The sequence below is a fragment of the Geotrypetes seraphini genome, chromosome 17 (assembly GCF_902459505.1).
Source record: "Geotrypetes seraphini chromosome 17, aGeoSer1.1, whole genome shotgun sequence".
NCBI lineage: Eukaryota > Metazoa > Chordata > Amphibia > Gymnophiona > Dermophiidae > Geotrypetes > Geotrypetes seraphini.
Window position 1 is genome coordinate 47406476 of NC_047100.1, and position 15886 is coordinate 47422361.

General features: G+C 46.3%; 1 protein-coding gene across 8 annotated transcripts in view; it reads right to left on the reverse strand.

The window, feature by feature from the left end:
- UBA7 (ubiquitin like modifier activating enzyme 7) overlaps positions 1 to 15886 on the reverse strand; it is a 271137-nt gene that overhangs the window by 184057 nt on the left and 71194 nt on the right. For all 8 annotated transcript variants that reach the window (XM_033926348.1, XM_033926355.1, XM_033926349.1 and 5 more), the window contains 2 exons: positions 12192 to 12357; positions 5166 to 5362 (listed from right to left, as the gene is read on the reverse strand). In XM_033926348.1, the coding sequence (XP_033782239.1) occupies positions 5166 to 5362; positions 12192 to 12357 (363 nt within the window). The remainder of the gene's footprint in view (positions 1 to 5165; positions 5363 to 12191; positions 12358 to 15886) is intronic.

Consider the following 15886-nt stretch of genomic DNA (forward strand, 5'->3'; position numbering starts at 1 on the left):
CTATCAAATTTGAATCTTAGCAATAAAAGGCCTGTTTTTGTGAGAAATTATGCATTTTTATTCAATATATTTACATACCACCCCCCTCCCCCAGATGTTACCGCCATGGCTGGCACTAAAAACTGCACTACGGATTTTGTAAAAAAAAAAAAAAAAAAAAAAGGGGGGAGGGGATTGATGAATTCAAAGCCCATTCAGTTTCTATTGGCTTTGGTGCATTTGCTGCAGAAGAATTGCTACCTTGGCTTTGTAAAAAGGCCCTCAGTGATTTTCATTCATTGGTTAATTCATGTGGATGCTATGACAGCATGACTTGTTATGTTTTGCCTTTTAATAAATGTCGGCATCCTTGTAAAGTTAGGTCCTCACCAGGATCTCCATCCACTGGGCAAATCTCTCTTTGTATCCTTCTCCTCTACTGCCAACTCCAGACTACATTCCTTCTCTCTTGCTGTATCATATGCCTGGAACAAACTGCCCAACTCAGTACATCAACCTCCGTCGCTGGAACTGTTCCGATCCAGACTATAAACCCACATCTTCAAGAATGAATTTAAATCAGAACCCCTTCACCCTAAGCACCCCGAAAAACTCCTTAAGCTCCTACTTGTCCTGTTGTCTGTTCATTTAGATTGTAAGCTCTACTGAGCAGGGACCATCTCTTAAATGTGTTGATGTACAACGCTGCATATTTCCATCAGCACTATAGAAATGTTAAATAGTACTTTGAGTGCAACATATATTTAGAAGTTTGGTGTAGATGTTTGGAGCATGTACGTTTTACTTAATTTTTATATTCATTTTTTTGTGCTTTGTAGATTTTGAGCACATAAAGAAGCCTGATGGGTGAAACAGAGGCCTCTGTTGGGAGGTTTTTTTTTTTTATTCATTTCAATTCCAGACTTTGTTCCTTTCATCTCGCTGCCCCTTATGCCTGGAATAAACTACCTGAGTCAATCCACCCCTACCCCTTATTCAAAAGTAGGCTGAAAACCTGCCTTTTTGAAACAGCCTTCAACTCATAACCCTACTCCCCTTTGCCCTCCACCCTAGCCAGCTGTTTAACCATCCCCTCTGACTGCCACCCCTATCCTGGCATCCTGTTTGTCTGTCTTGATTGTTTAGATCAGGGGTGTCAAAGTCCCTCCTCGAGGGCCGCAATCCAGTCGGGTTTTCAGAATTTCCCCAATGAATGTGCATGAGATCTATTAGCATATTATGAAAGCAGTACATGCAAATAGATCTCGTGCATATTCATTGGGAAAATCATGAAAACCTGACTGGATTGTGGCACTCAAGGAGGGTCTTTGACATCCCTGGTATAGATTGTAAGCTCATTTGACAGGGACTACCTCCTTTGTGACTCTGTACAATACTGCAAACATCTGGTAGCGCTCTAGAAATAATTAATAGTAGTGGTAGTAATAGATAAGTGCTCATTTCGCTTCAGGGTTCAATTTAAATGTACATGCATTATCTTTAAGCTTCTCTATGGAATATTTGATCCTTTAGTTCTCTTATATTGGAACCCTTCAGATCTTAGAGAGACTGGGGCTTTTTTTGCTAGAGAAACAGAGACTTAGAGGGGATATGATAGAGACTTACAAGATCACGAAGGGCATAGAGAAAGTGGAGAGGGACAGATTCTTCAAACTTTCGACAACTACAATAAAAACGAGAGGGCATTCAGAAAAATTAAAAGGGGACAGATTCAGAACCAATGCTAGGAAGTTCTTCTTCATTTTGTTGGATCCTTATTGAGATTGGCATACATAAGACAAGTGCCCACTCCAGAGGATCCTCATTTAAGTGCAACAGAGTTTTAATGTACATGAAGTTAAATATATACAAAAAAATGAGAAAACATAGTATTGAAAACTGGGTGAAGCAAGGTAAGATGGAACATTTTCTTAACAAGCTTTGTGAGCAAGTATCAACAGTTGAAGGTCTGGGAACCCAGTGATAACGTATAAGGAGAGATGTAACATGTAGTTGCAATGTAGCTTATAACTGTTTGAAAAATTATGGTTAGATGGGTACCTGCATGGACCATATTACCGTAGGGCCATTTGTCAAAGCCGTGGTAGAGAATCCTAGTGCAGTAAATTGAATGGGCTGAATCGCAATTGCCGCATGGGAATCACTACCGCGGCATAGTCAGTGTGGGATATCAGTAACTTGTGCAGCCTTGTCTGGAAATCCTTAAAGAGTTCTTAGTCAATGTAACACAAAAAAAGAATTTATTTTTTAACAGTAGAAATCATTCAGTAAAAGACAGTTGAAAAATCAATAACGGCTCCTAATTATTTAAAGACTAGTGTTTAAGCCCGTTACATTAACGGGTGCTAGAGTAGATGTCTGTCTGTCTGGGTTTTTTTTTCTTTGTCTCTCTCTCCTTGGACGCTGTCTGTCTGTCATTCTTTCTGTCTGTGTCTCTCCCTGGCCCCCTGTCTATCTATTTTTCTTTCTGTCTCAGTCTTCCTGGCCCCCTGCCTGTATTTCTCTGTTGCGCCATGCAGGCCTGTCTCTCCGTGGCCCCCTTCCTATGTCCATAGTGTCCCATCCTATGTCCTTAGTGCCTTCAGTGCCTCCTTCCTAGAAACATAGAAACATAGAAATTGACGGCAGAAAAGGGCTACAGCCCATCGAGTCTGCCCATACCAATGACCCACCCCCTGACTCCTACTCTCCCAGAGATCCCACATGAATATCCCATTTTCTCTTGAAATCTAACACGCTGCTGGCCTCAATCACCCTCTGAGGCAGCTCGTTCCAATGATCTACCACCCTTTCAGTGAAGAAGTACTTCCTCGCATCACCCTTAAATTTCCCTCCCCTGATTTTCAGCGAGTGACCTCTGGTTACTGAGGGCCCTATAAGACTGAAGATATCATCTTTCACCTCTATACGCCCAGTAATATACTTAAAGGTCTCAATCATGTCCCCTCTCTCTCTTCGCTCCTCCAGTGAGTACATCCGCAGTTTTTTTAACCTTTCTTCATACGTGAGTTCCCTGAGCCCCAAAACCATCCTGGTAGCCATTCGCTGAACCGACTCAATTCTCAACACATCTTTTCGATAGTGTGGTCTCCAGAATTGAACACAATACTCGAGATGAGGTCTCACCATGGATCTGTACAGCGGCATTATGACTTCAGGTTTTCTGCTGACAAAACCCCTACGGATACAGCCCATCATTTGTCTTGCCTTGGACGATGCCTTCTCTACTTGATTGGCAGCCTTCATATCGTCGCTAATGATCACTCCTAAATCACGTTCCACCGTGGTCCTGGACAAGGTTTCACCATTTAGTGTGTAAGTTCTGTGTGGATTTCCTATGTCCTTAGTGCCCCCAGTGTCGCCTTCCTATGTCCTTAGTGTCCCATCCTATGTCCTTAGTGTCCTCAGTGCCTCTGTCCTGTGTCCACAGTATCCCCAGTGCCTCCATCCGTGTCCTTAGTGCCCTCAGTGCCTATGTCCTTAGTGCCCCCAGTGCCTCCTTCCTATGTCCCCCTCACTGCCTTCCAGACTTTGACCCACTCCCACCCCCAAAGCCAGACTGTCTGCCTGCCTGCCTCCCATCCCCCCGTGCAGTAGAACCATTGAGCAGCATCTTTCAATTTCTACCTCCCCCCCATTCCCCCTGTACAGTAGAAGCCAGCATTTTTCTTTCCCTCCTTTCCTCCCATCCACCCTGTGCAGTAGAACTAGTAAACAGCCCCCCCCCCCCCCCGCCACTACCGCCCGGTGCAGCCAACCCCATTCACCCTCCCATCCGCCCCTCCCACTGCGAGACGATCTACAAACCTCCCGGCATCAGCAGCATCCCCAGCACTTTAAACACGCTGCTTCGCGGCCTTCTACTGCCGATTTCCTCTGCCGCGTCCCTGATGACTTCATCAGAGACAGAGACACAGCAGAAAAAATCAGCAGTAGAAGGCCGCGAAACAGCGTGTTTAAAGTGCTGGGGACGCTGATGGTGCCGGGAAGTTTGTAGATGGTCTCGCGGTGGGAGGGGCGGATGGGAGGGTCAGTGGGATCGGCTGCACGGTGGTGGTAGTGGTAGGGGGGGAGATGGAAATATGCGGAGGTTTGTGGTTGCTTTGCAGTGGGAGGGGCAGATGGGAGGCTCAACGGGGGTTTGGGTGCGGTGGGGGGGGGGGTCGACGACGACAAACTGCCTTCCTTCCTTACAGTGAGTGAAGGGGGTGGGGGGGCGAAGCGCGCATGCGCACTCTTGCCAGCCACAAACATACGGATCACAGAACACGCAGGTAAGTGTGCGCATGCACGCTTAGGGTTTTATTATAGTAGATATCCAGTACTATTATTCGACCATTAAGCACTGATGAACAGCAGGATCAGCGATGGGTAGTGAGCCAACTGGATACTGCGTTTAAGCATTTTTGAAATGGGAGGGATGGGAGGGAGGGATTAAATATCACTAATTTAAGTTGATAATGATAGAAAATCAAGTGATGTTTTTTTAAGTTCAAATGTTATTTTCTGATGCACTTGTTGTAAGTTGTAAAAATTAATAAAGAATTTAAAAAAAAAAATTAAAATAAAGGAATTGAGGCTGGACATGAAGAAGAAACTTTGGCCACTGAAGGAATATCATCTATGTGACTAAAAGGACCTAAAAGTGCATTAAACAAAGTAGGTGATGAAGCAGAAGTTTGTGGTACTCCACAACTTTACAGAGAGGATTTAGAAACAGAGTGGGTATCCCTCCTGCCGGTCATCATCGCAGGGGTGGGGGGAGGAGAAGGACGGTTTCCCTGCCGCGGCTGCTAAACTGATCGCAGCAGGGAGATTCCCTTGCTGCGATTGACCCAGCAGCTGCATCTATTTAAAATGTAGACCAGCATTTTGCTGGCCTACATTTCAGGCACCTATCACAGCCCTAGGGAGATGCCTAAGGCCACTTCCAGACGAAACCACGCTCACGCCTCGCCTTGGGCAAGCATAGGCGGCCCTACACACCTCCCTAGGCTCGCTAAAATGCCTATAATGTAGGCTGCCTGCCTCTGGGTGTTTTTTTGTTTAACTTGCGTCTGATTGGCTGTTTAGACAACGGTAGAATGCCTACTGTTGCCTACAATCGAGACACTATAGAATATCCCCCTATATGTCCAATACTTCCGATACCCTTTGTACTATACCTGCAAGGTGTGCTCGATGGTGCTGGGGAAGTTTTTGAGTGTGCACATGGGGAATGCCGTTTCTGAAGTGTCGCTGGCAGTTCCATATGTATTTGTCAGGAAAGGGACGATCACCTGAGTGTGCCCCTTGGTACCAAGGGTCCCAGACTCCAGCAGCAGCTTCTGGTAATAGATGCATCGCTGATCCATATACATTCCTGAGCACAGAAATACAGACAGAAACCAGAAATGATTACATATCTACTCTGGGTCAATATTTAAACACTTTGGTCAGCATTTGCGTAAAATGCCTGCCGTGGACAGCACCGGCCACTGACAGCAGGAATTTTCTGCCACTGTAAAGGTAATTCTCTAATCTAGCCACTCGCACTTGTGTGTGTATTATGCCTGCAAGTCTGGAAGCTCTCAAAAGTGGTGTTCATTCAAATACACTAGGAATTTTCTGTCCCTGAGTTTCTAGATGAAGCAGTGAGGGCTAAGTAACCGCTTGAAGGGGGGATTTGAACCCGGGGGCAGTTATTCCTTGTGTACAAATGCACATACCATGTTTCCTTGAAAATAAGACTGTCTTATATTAATTTTGGGTCCCAAAAACACATTAGGGCTAATTTTCGGGGGATGTCTTATTTTTTTCATGTACATCATCTCTCCCTTCCTCTCCTCCACCCCATTTCTTCCTCTTTCTTTCTCACACCCCCACCCATGTGCAGATCTGTCCTCTCCTCTCACTCATCCCCTTGTGTAGCATCTTTCTATTCCTCCCTCCCTCCCTCCCTCCCAACCCCCTGTGCAGCAGAACCCCATCAACCCTCCCACCATGAGATTGACATACCTCCGCTCCGAGGCCTCCTAAAGCAGCAGGGGGGGGGGGTTGCTGAAACAATGAATCCAATTTTTTTGGCAAATCAGGCTGCACTAGTATCAAGGATGGAGTCAGGGAGGGTCGGGGACATTCGGGGGGGAGGGGAACTTCAGGGGTCGATATTAACTAGGGCTTATATTAGGAGCATCTTTATGTTTAAATCTTTATTGATTTTCAAACTTTGATAGTGCAATACAATTGGTAAATCATAAAATACTGCATAGAACGCACTAATAACTATACAATTATTACGTTAAACAGTCATTTACTCCCATCCCATTTCCCTCCCCCCACCCACCCTACCTGTAGACTGTAATTTGTGCTATGTTACTACATGTTAAGCCTACTTTAGATAAGTATAAAAGTTGCCTTTTCCTGATCATGATGGGAATAGCTGTTCAACTATCACACATAATTGGAAGAACCATGACAGGATTAATTACACTTTTTGGTGGGTAAATGTGTGGACCACATATAAGTATGAAAGAATGATGGCGGAATGTTTGGCGACTAATAAGTTCTTTAATGATGTCTGGAGTCCATTGACTACTTTTGTTGCATTACAGTAAGGGTCATGTTTCTTCCCTTTTCATTAGATTTCTTTACACATATTAGGAGCATCTTTAAAAATCATGCTAGGGCTTATTTTCAGGATAGGTCTTATTTTCGGGGAAACAGGGTAGCTAGCTTATAGAATGGGTAATTGCAAGGGGAGGAGCATTGGAAGGATATAGGCGGGGCTGACAGAATCACACTATAATTCCAGCCCCAAATTTATAACAACATCTTCAGTTGTATTTTGTCAGATCTATGAGAAGGTGGTGTACAACATCCCTCTTCAAAGCACAAAGCTTTATAGGGCCAGCTCAATATTCACCATCGGTTCGCTAAATATTCTCTCTCTTTATTCCTTCATCCTTATATTTTATCATTTCTCATCAATCAATATTGCATAAGAGTTCATCTCTCAACAAACAGCTCTTTGGTTCCATGGATTCAGAAACAAATAAAATGGTGTGTGCCAGTGGCATAGCGAGGGCGGTGGCGCCCCTCCCTTCTCCATACCTCTAGTTGTGCACCTCCACGCTTAACTGCCATTTCACTCCTGTTTTGGCATTTACCTACCATTATTTACGCTTTTATGCCTACAGTAAAGCGTGTAACTTATGGCACCCTGTGTATATTTACCCCCCTAATTGCCCTGTTTTCTGATCTCTGATCAAAACATACAGTAAAACTTTGGTTTGCGAGAATAATTTGTTCCGAAAACATGCTTGTAAACCAAAGCACTTGTATATCAAAGCAAATTTCCCCATAAGAAATCGATTCGTTCCAAAACCCAAAAACTTTAATATAAAATACAGTGGTACCTCAGAATCTGGACGCCCCAGAACTCGAACGCTTTGGAATCCAAACTTTTTTTTCTAGTAAATTTTGCCCCCAGAATCCGAACTCTGCTTTGGAAACCGAACGCCCTGCACATTGTATGTGTGTGTTTCTGCCCCAGAATCTGAATGCTGCTTTGGAATTTTTAATATTTTACCTTAAAATCCAGTGTATTTACTGTTAAAATTTGAGTTTGTGGGACCCAGGAACGGATTAATCCAGTGTCTATTATTTTCAATGGGAAAAATTGTCTTGGAACTCGAACGCTTTGGAACTCGAACAGGGTTCTGGAACGGATTAAGTTCGGATTCCAAGGCATCACTGTATTGTAAGACCTCGCTCGTTTAGAACAGTCACTGCACTCCCTTAGTTTCAGAGAGAGAAGAACCATTGGCTCAATTGTGATGATATGATGTGTATACTGTATGTACTTGTATTGCATGACCTTGCTTGTATATCAAATTATCTCTATAATATAACCCTAAGCCATGCATGCATACTTCTACTTGCGTGTTCCGTATGTCCGTGGCCTGAAGAAGTGCGCATGCGCGACTACAACTGCCCCACACTCGCGGCCCTGTTTGCATTCCAGTGGCAGCAACTGAGTGGTCGAGAGCAGCCCCGCTCCACCCGTTGACCCTCCACAAACCTCCTGGCTCCAGCGGCGTAGGCAGCACTATAAACACGCTGCTTCGCACCCTTCTACTGCCGATTTCCTATGCCGCGTCTCTGATGACATCATCGGAGACAGACGCGGGAGAGGAAATCGGCAGTAGAAGGCCACGAAGCAGCGTGTTTAAAGTGCTGCCTACGCGGCTGGAGCCAGGAGGTTTGTCGGCGGTGGAGGGTCAGGAGCAGGCCAGATCGAGCAGGACAACGGCAGTTAAAGAAGGGGGAGGGGCTGAACGGAGCAGGCCAGATCGCGGTAAGAGAAGGGAAAGGGGGGTGGGGGAAAATGCTGCTACTGCTACACAGGGACTTGGAGGGGAAGGGAAATACTGCTGCTGCTTCTGCACAGGATGGGGGGGATAGGAGGGAAATGCTGTTGCTGCTGCATAGGGCAGTGGGATGGAAATGCTGCTGCACAGGGAAATGGGGAAAAATGACAGACAGACAGCGGGAGGGAGGAAGACAGAACGAAAGAAAGACACAGGGGCAGGGAGAGGGACAGAAAGACAGACAGAGAAAGGAGGCCAGAGAGAGAGAGAGAGTCAGCGGGAGGGAGACAGACAAACATATATTCTAGCACCCGTTAATGTAACGGGCTTAATGACTAGATAATAAAACCCTAAGTGGCACATGCGCACTCCTACCTGCGTGTTCCGTATGTCCGTGGCCGGAAGGAGTGCGCATGCGTGCCTACAACTGCCCCACACTCGCGAAGGGAGAAGATACAGAAATAAAGAAAGACTGACAGACAGCCAGGGAGAGAGACAGTAAGACAGGGGGCCAGGGAAGAGAAAGAGACACACAGGGGGACAGAGACAGAACGAAAGGGGGGCAGGGAGAGAGAGAAAAAACATAAAGTAAGAAAGAAAGAAACTCCTCAGCAACCCATTGTGCTAAAAGTCTACACATCTATTCTAGCACCCGTTAATGTAACGGGCTTAAACACTAGTAATTTAATCAAATGTTTTGCTTGTACTGGGCAGAATTGCATGGTCTGTGTTCTGTGTATGGCTGTTCAGTTACGAATGGGCTGGGGAGGGCTTCGATGGCTGCTGGAGTGAGCTTTGACGGAGACTTCAGTAGATGGAATCTAAGTATAGTACCGGGCAGAGCTCTGGGTTTCTGGCCCAGAAATATTTAGGAAAAAGGACAATTTAAATTAAATCAGTAATTTACCCCCTCCTTTACAAATCCGCGCTAGTGTTTTTAGCGTTAGCCTCGATGGTAACAGCTTGGACGCTCATAGGAATTCTATGAGCGTCAGAGCTGTTACTGCGGCAGCCGGCACTAAAAACACTAGTGCGGCTTTGTAAAGGAGGGGGTTGGGCAGACTGGATGACCATTCGGGTCTTTATCTGCCATCAGTTAGTAAGTTACTATCAAGTGTTATTGCTTAGAGTGTATTTTGAAATTTTTTTAAAAATCCCAACTTCACCATTTCAGAAATATTGTAATTGCAAAAAGAAATCTATTATTACATTACATTAGAGATTTCTATTCCGCCATTGCCTTGCGGTTCAAGGCGGATTACAAAAGAATTACAAAAAACGTTTTACAGGAAGATATCTGGTAATTTCTAGAGGAATCTGTTAGAGGGGAAAACATCCTCCAGGGATTCAAGACAAGGTTGGACAAGTTCCTACTGAACCGGAACAAACGCAAGTAGGGCTGATCTCGGTTGGGGCACTGGGGGCCGACGCGTGAGCGGACTGCTGGGCGCGATGGACCACTGGTCTGATCCAGCAGCGGCAATTCTTAAATGAGGTTGCTTTGGGGAATTGGGAAATGAGAAGGAGCAAGTGCTATTAAGTCGTTTGCAAGAATTTCTTGAAAAGTAGAGTCTTTATTTCTTTTCTGAATGTTTTGTTGTCTGAGGTCATATTATATTATGTATGTTAGCCAGTGTTCCCGCTAAGCTGCGCTGGCCTGCGCTCGCGCACAAAATATTACATCGCAGCGCAAAGTTTCTCTTCACAGCGCACACACGCGTCGGTAAGGTAAGGGGACGCATTGGGGGGATTGCACTTCCCCACAATTGCCATGCTTCGGTTCCTCTTCTTCCTTCCTTCCTCCCCCCCCCCCCGCGGGACCCTGCGGCACCATCAACTCTTACTCCCTCTAATGTCGGCCCTGCAGCTCCAGACTTCCTCGCACCTTCTCCCCTCCCCCTTTGGATCGCTATTATTTTAAATGTTATAGCCGCGGAGCTGTATCCATCAGTGGAGATGTCTAACCTCGGCCTGCCCCGGAACTCTTACTGCAACAGTGACTTCCTGTTCCTGCCTAGACGGGCGTCTGCTGCAGTAAGAGTTCCGGGGCAGGCCGAGGTTAGACATCTCCACTGATGGATACAGCTCCGCGGCTATAACATTTAAAATAATAGCGATCCAAAGGGGGAGGGGAGAAGGTGCGAGGAAGTCTGGAGCTGCAGGGCCGACATTAGAGGGAGTAAGAGTTGATGGTGCCGCAGGGTCCCGCGGGGGGGGGGGGGGGAGGAAGGAAGGAAGAAGAGGAACCGAAGCATGGCAATTGTGGGGAAGTGCAGAGCTGCAGGGAAGAGTGTTGCGGTACCCAGCTGGAGGGAGAAGGAAGATGAGGGAGGGAATTAAAGGAGATGCCAGGGCTTGGAGCGTAGGAGGAAGGTATGCCAGTCTAAGGGAAAAGGAAGGGGGAGATGTGAGAGCATGGAGGGGGAGCGAAAGATGGAAGAAAAGGAAAGGAGAGAGATGCCAGAGAATCAGGGAAGGGGAGATACCAGACTATGAGGAGAGGTGTGGGAGAGGGAAGGCGAGGAGAGAGATGCCAGACCAATGGGGTGAAAGGAGAGATGGAAGGGGGAGGCATACAGTTTCTGGAAGGGGCATAGAAGGAGAGAAGATGCCATATAGGGGAAGAGAGACGGCAGACAGTGGATGGAAGGAAGAGAGTTACAAGAAGATGAGGAAAGGAGAAACCACAGAAGACAAAGGTAGAAAAAAATTTCTATTTATTTATTGCTTTAGGAGACATGTGTCACTGTTTCTGTGAAGCATTGTATGCAGAGTCCAGCTTCTTGCTGGTTCAATTTAACCTTTGTCTATGTATTTTTATTTTATCCCCCCTTTTACAAAACTGTGAAGCGTTTTTTAGCACCAGCCTTGGTGGTAGCAGCTCTGATGCTCAGAATTTTATGAGCATCAGAGCTGTTACCTCCGTAGCTAAAATCCACACTACAGTTTTGTAAAAGAGGGAGGGGTTAGTTTGTGATTACATATTCCTTACTAGGCGAAGGTGTTTTCTGTGTTCTGTGTGTTCGAAAGACATGGTTTTCTGTTAGGATTGACGGTGTAGGATTGATCTGTGCTGGTCTGGCTTGTTTAGTTTTACAATGGGTGTATTGATGTACTGCTCACTGCAATATGTAAGATGCTGCCTTTTCCTAGGTACTCATGTGTGACGTGTGGTTTGTTACTAAAAATCATGTTTTTCTTACAGATGGGGGGGGGTGCCAAAAAATGATGGGCCCCGGATGTTACATATGCTAGGTACGCCACTGTATGTAAAGATACCAGAAAGCTGGCGTAGCAAAAACTTCTAAGTTTTGAGTATTTAACCCTCCCACAATCTCACGGGCACTCGTTTCAAGTTTATTGAGATTTTGATTTAAACGCAATATCAAATATTTTCAATGCGTATAACAAAAATAAATTTGGGGAAATAAATAAAACCATTTGAACCAGTGTTCCCGCTAAGCTGCGCTGGCGTGCGCTGGCGCACAAAATATTACATCGCAGCGCACACGTTTCTCGTCACAGCGCACGATCGGAAGAGGCGTACGGCAGATGGCAGGGCGGCGAGAGGAGAATCGGGCGAGTTGGCTCATAACTTGCTGGCGCCCGATATTTTTGGCTCACGGTGAAAAAAGTTTGCTCACAACACCCGCCCGCTTAGAGGGAACACTGATGTTAGCCTGTAACCCATACTGAACTCTTTGGGGAGGACGGGATAGAAAATAAATAAATATTACATCACTTCAAAAAGCAATTTTCATTCATCCTCCGTTTCCCTTTTCCCAGTAGTGTCTCTGAGCAAAGATGCTCCTAACCAAAGATACCTGTTTTACCGCTTACTTGCTTTGATGTTATCTACGGCGACGGCAACACCATCCAGTTCTTGGAAGAAGTCATCATTGTACACGTGCTCTGTGCTGGTCCCCACAGAGTCTCGATGAGCCTTCACCTGGCACTCAGGGTTCATTCTCCTGATGGCCGCTGCCGCAGTCTCAGATTTCATCTTCTGTAAGTGCAAGAGTTCAACTTACAGTAAAATGTTTGCCAAGTAAAATGATCCACCTAGGTCGGTGTGGCTTCTCATTCCCACAGGTAAACATTTTATCGCATTCAGTCAAAAGTGCGTGTGCGCCCAGACAATTGCGCGCATTACATCAGTGTGCTGGATTTCAACACTATTTTAAAGCACTCCGGTGGGGGGAGGGGACGACTTAGAAATGTTTCCGCTTCCGTTGGGGGGAATCCCCCCATTACAGAGGAAACTAATTTTTTCTTAAAAAACAGGGGAAAAGGCTGTTTCCTCTGTAATGGGGGGGGTTCCCCCCACACACACCTCCAATGGGAGTGCCAACATTTTTAATTAAAGTGGGGAGTTCCCCCCCACACACACACCCTCACAGCGCTTTAAAATAGTGTTGAAATCCAGCATGCTGACGTCCTGCGCGCAATTGTCTGGGCGGTTTGTCCATGCCTGGTTTTGTCTATGTACTCATTTTTATACACTGCACGCAAATAAAGATGAAATGGAAAATGATGTGACCAGGAACGTTGCATTCTCACTGCTGGGACCGCTCCTGTTCAATATATTTATTAATGACCTGGAGGCGGGAACAAATTGCGAAGTTATTAAATTTGCGGATGACACCAAACTCTACCGCAGGGTTGAAACCATGGAAGACTGCGAAGATCTGCAAAGGGACCTAACGACGCTAGAAGAATGGGCCAAAAAATGGCAAATGAACTTTAATGTAGGGAAATGCAAGGTCATGCATGTAGGGAAAAAGAACCCGATGTTCAGCTACAAAATGGGAGGATCACTGCTAGGGGTAAGTAACCTTGAAAGAGACCTGGGAGTGATGGTGGACACGTCTTTGAAGGCGTCGGCACAGTGCGCCACAGCCTCAAGAAAAGCAAACAAAATGTTGGGTATCATTAAGAAGGGTATCACGACCAGGACAAAGGAGGTCATCCTGCCACTGTATCGTGCAATGGTGAGACCGCATCTGGAGTACTGTGTCCAATATTGGTCGCCGTACCTCAAAAAGGACATGGCGGTACTTGAGGGAGTCCAGAGAAGAGCAACTAAACTGATAAGAGGTATGGAAAACCTCTCATATACTGACAGACTGAAAAAGCTGGGGCTGTTTTCCCTGGAAAAGCGGAGACTTAGAGGAGACATGATAGAAACCTTCAAGATCCTGAAGGGCATAGAAAAAGTAGACAGGGACAGATTTTTCAGATTACGGGGAACCACAAGTACAAGGGGGCACTCGGAAAAATTAAAAGGAGACAGGTTTAAAACAAATGCCAGAAAGTTCTTTTTCACCCAGAGGGTGGTGGACACATGGAACGCGCTTCCGGAGGCTGTGATAGGCCGGAGCACGTTACAAGGATTCAAAGAAGGTTTGGATAGGTTCCTAGAGGATAAAGGAATTGAGGGGTACAGATAAGAGTAGCGGTAGGTTATAGGGATAGACTGGGACCATTGCTCAGGCAATGGGCCTGATGGGCCGCCGCGGGAGCAGACCGCTGGGCGAGATGGACCTCTGGTCTGCCTCAGCGGAGGCAACTTCTTATGTTCTTATGTTCTTATAGGCCCTTATAATGATGATCCAATAAACCCCAGTGGCGTTTTGACCTTTTTCTACTTTTTCTCACTGAATTGAATTTCTTTTCATAGTGGTATCAGTGCAGTCCCTCACTCCACCATCTAGAGCAGGGGTGTCCAACCTGTGGCCCCATGAAGTATTTTGTGCAGCCCCAGTCGAGGGCGATGCAGTGTTTTCCTCTGCTGCCCCCGGGTGTTTACTGTCTTGCCGGCTCCCTCCTCTGTCTTGCTGCAGCGTTTGCATGTTTGTGCGGCCCTATAAACATTTTTTTTCGGCCAATGCGGCTCAGGGAAGTCAAAAGGTTGGACACCCTTGATTTAGAGTTACAACTAGAGAATGACACAGGGACAAGTTTGTCCCTGTCCTCACCCCGTCCCCGCAAGCTCTATTTCCGTCCCCACCCCGTCCCTATGAGCTCTGCCTCCAGCCCTGCATACTCTCTGTCCTCATTTGCACAAGTCTTGAAAATTTATGATTTTATATTTAAATCTTTTTTATTAAAGTATAAAAAGGAAAAATATTCTGTATAACTGTTTAGAAATCACAAACAGAGCCTTCCATTTTGATATGGTTTTGGTATAACCTTCCCAAATATTCAATTGCCTATGTTTTTACATCTTCTGGGAAGGTAACTAGATTGTCTTTCAGACATGGGCGTAGAAGAGAACTTAAACTGTGTAGTGCAGGGGTGCCCACACTTTTTTGGGCTTGCGAGCTACTTTTAAAATGACCAAGTCAAAATGATCTACCAACAATAAAATTTAAAAAAAAACACAAAGCACGCTGTATGCAGAGAAAATCTTAATTATCATTTACCGTATATATTCTCATATAAAAGTTGATCCAAATATGTCGAGACCCCCCATTTTTCCACCCCCAAAACGAAGAAAAATGGTTGACTCGAATATAAGACGGGGCTTAATATTCAAGTGCCATGCCCTACCAGGATCTGCACCCAGTGTCCCCTCACTCACACCCCCCCCTTGCCAAGTTATGTACCCAGCCCCCTTCCCTCCCTGCCCTGCAAAGCTCTGCACTCAGTCCCATTCCCTACCAGGCTCTGAACCAAGCCCTCTTCCCTGCCAGGCTCTATACCCTGTCCCACCTTCCTTCCCTGTACCCTCTTCCCACCAATAAGTGCCAACCTCATCAGTGATGTCACAATGGCTTGATTGTCTGTACTCCCCTCTGCCCTCCAACCCAGCCAGTAGTTTAACTCTTCCCCTAAACTGAAACCACCTAGTGGTAGGCTTGGACAGGAGGGATCCCTTACGTCTCCTGCCCCGGCCGACACTAATAATTACCACCCTCCCTCGCTTACCTTTTCTCTGCTGGTCCAGCAGTGTATCCCTCCTGCAAGTAGCCAGTGGCCAGTGGTGCACCTGGGCCGGCCCAGAGGAGTGAGCTCTTCATGCTCCCAGCCGGCCCTGCACCGCTCCTTGATAGGCTGCCACCAGTTCTCACAGGATTTGCGGCTCTCGCGGTAGCCTATCAAGGAGTAGTGCAGGGCTGGCTTGGACCACAAAAAGCTCGCCCCTGCATGTCAGCCCGGGTGCACCGCTGGCTACTCGCAATCGGAAGGAGGGAGACACCGCAGGATCACCAGGGAAAAGGTACGTGAGGGAGGGAAGGCGGGAGGGTGATAATTATTAGTGTCAGCCGGGGCAGGAGACGGGAGGGATCCCTCCTGTCCCAGCTTAAGGTGGGCCTGCAGGAAGTCCGGGAGGGTTTCAGGTGGTCACTGGGAGATGACCCGAATATAGGACGAGACCCCCATTTTTGGGCCATTTTTTTGGCCCAAAAATCTCGTCCTATGTTCAAGTATATACAGTACATTCTGGGGTTTTTCAAAGAGGTCAAGGCAGATGATTTTATGCAATGTCACCTCAGTAACAACTATACAAAAATAGACAAATATACCCCCTC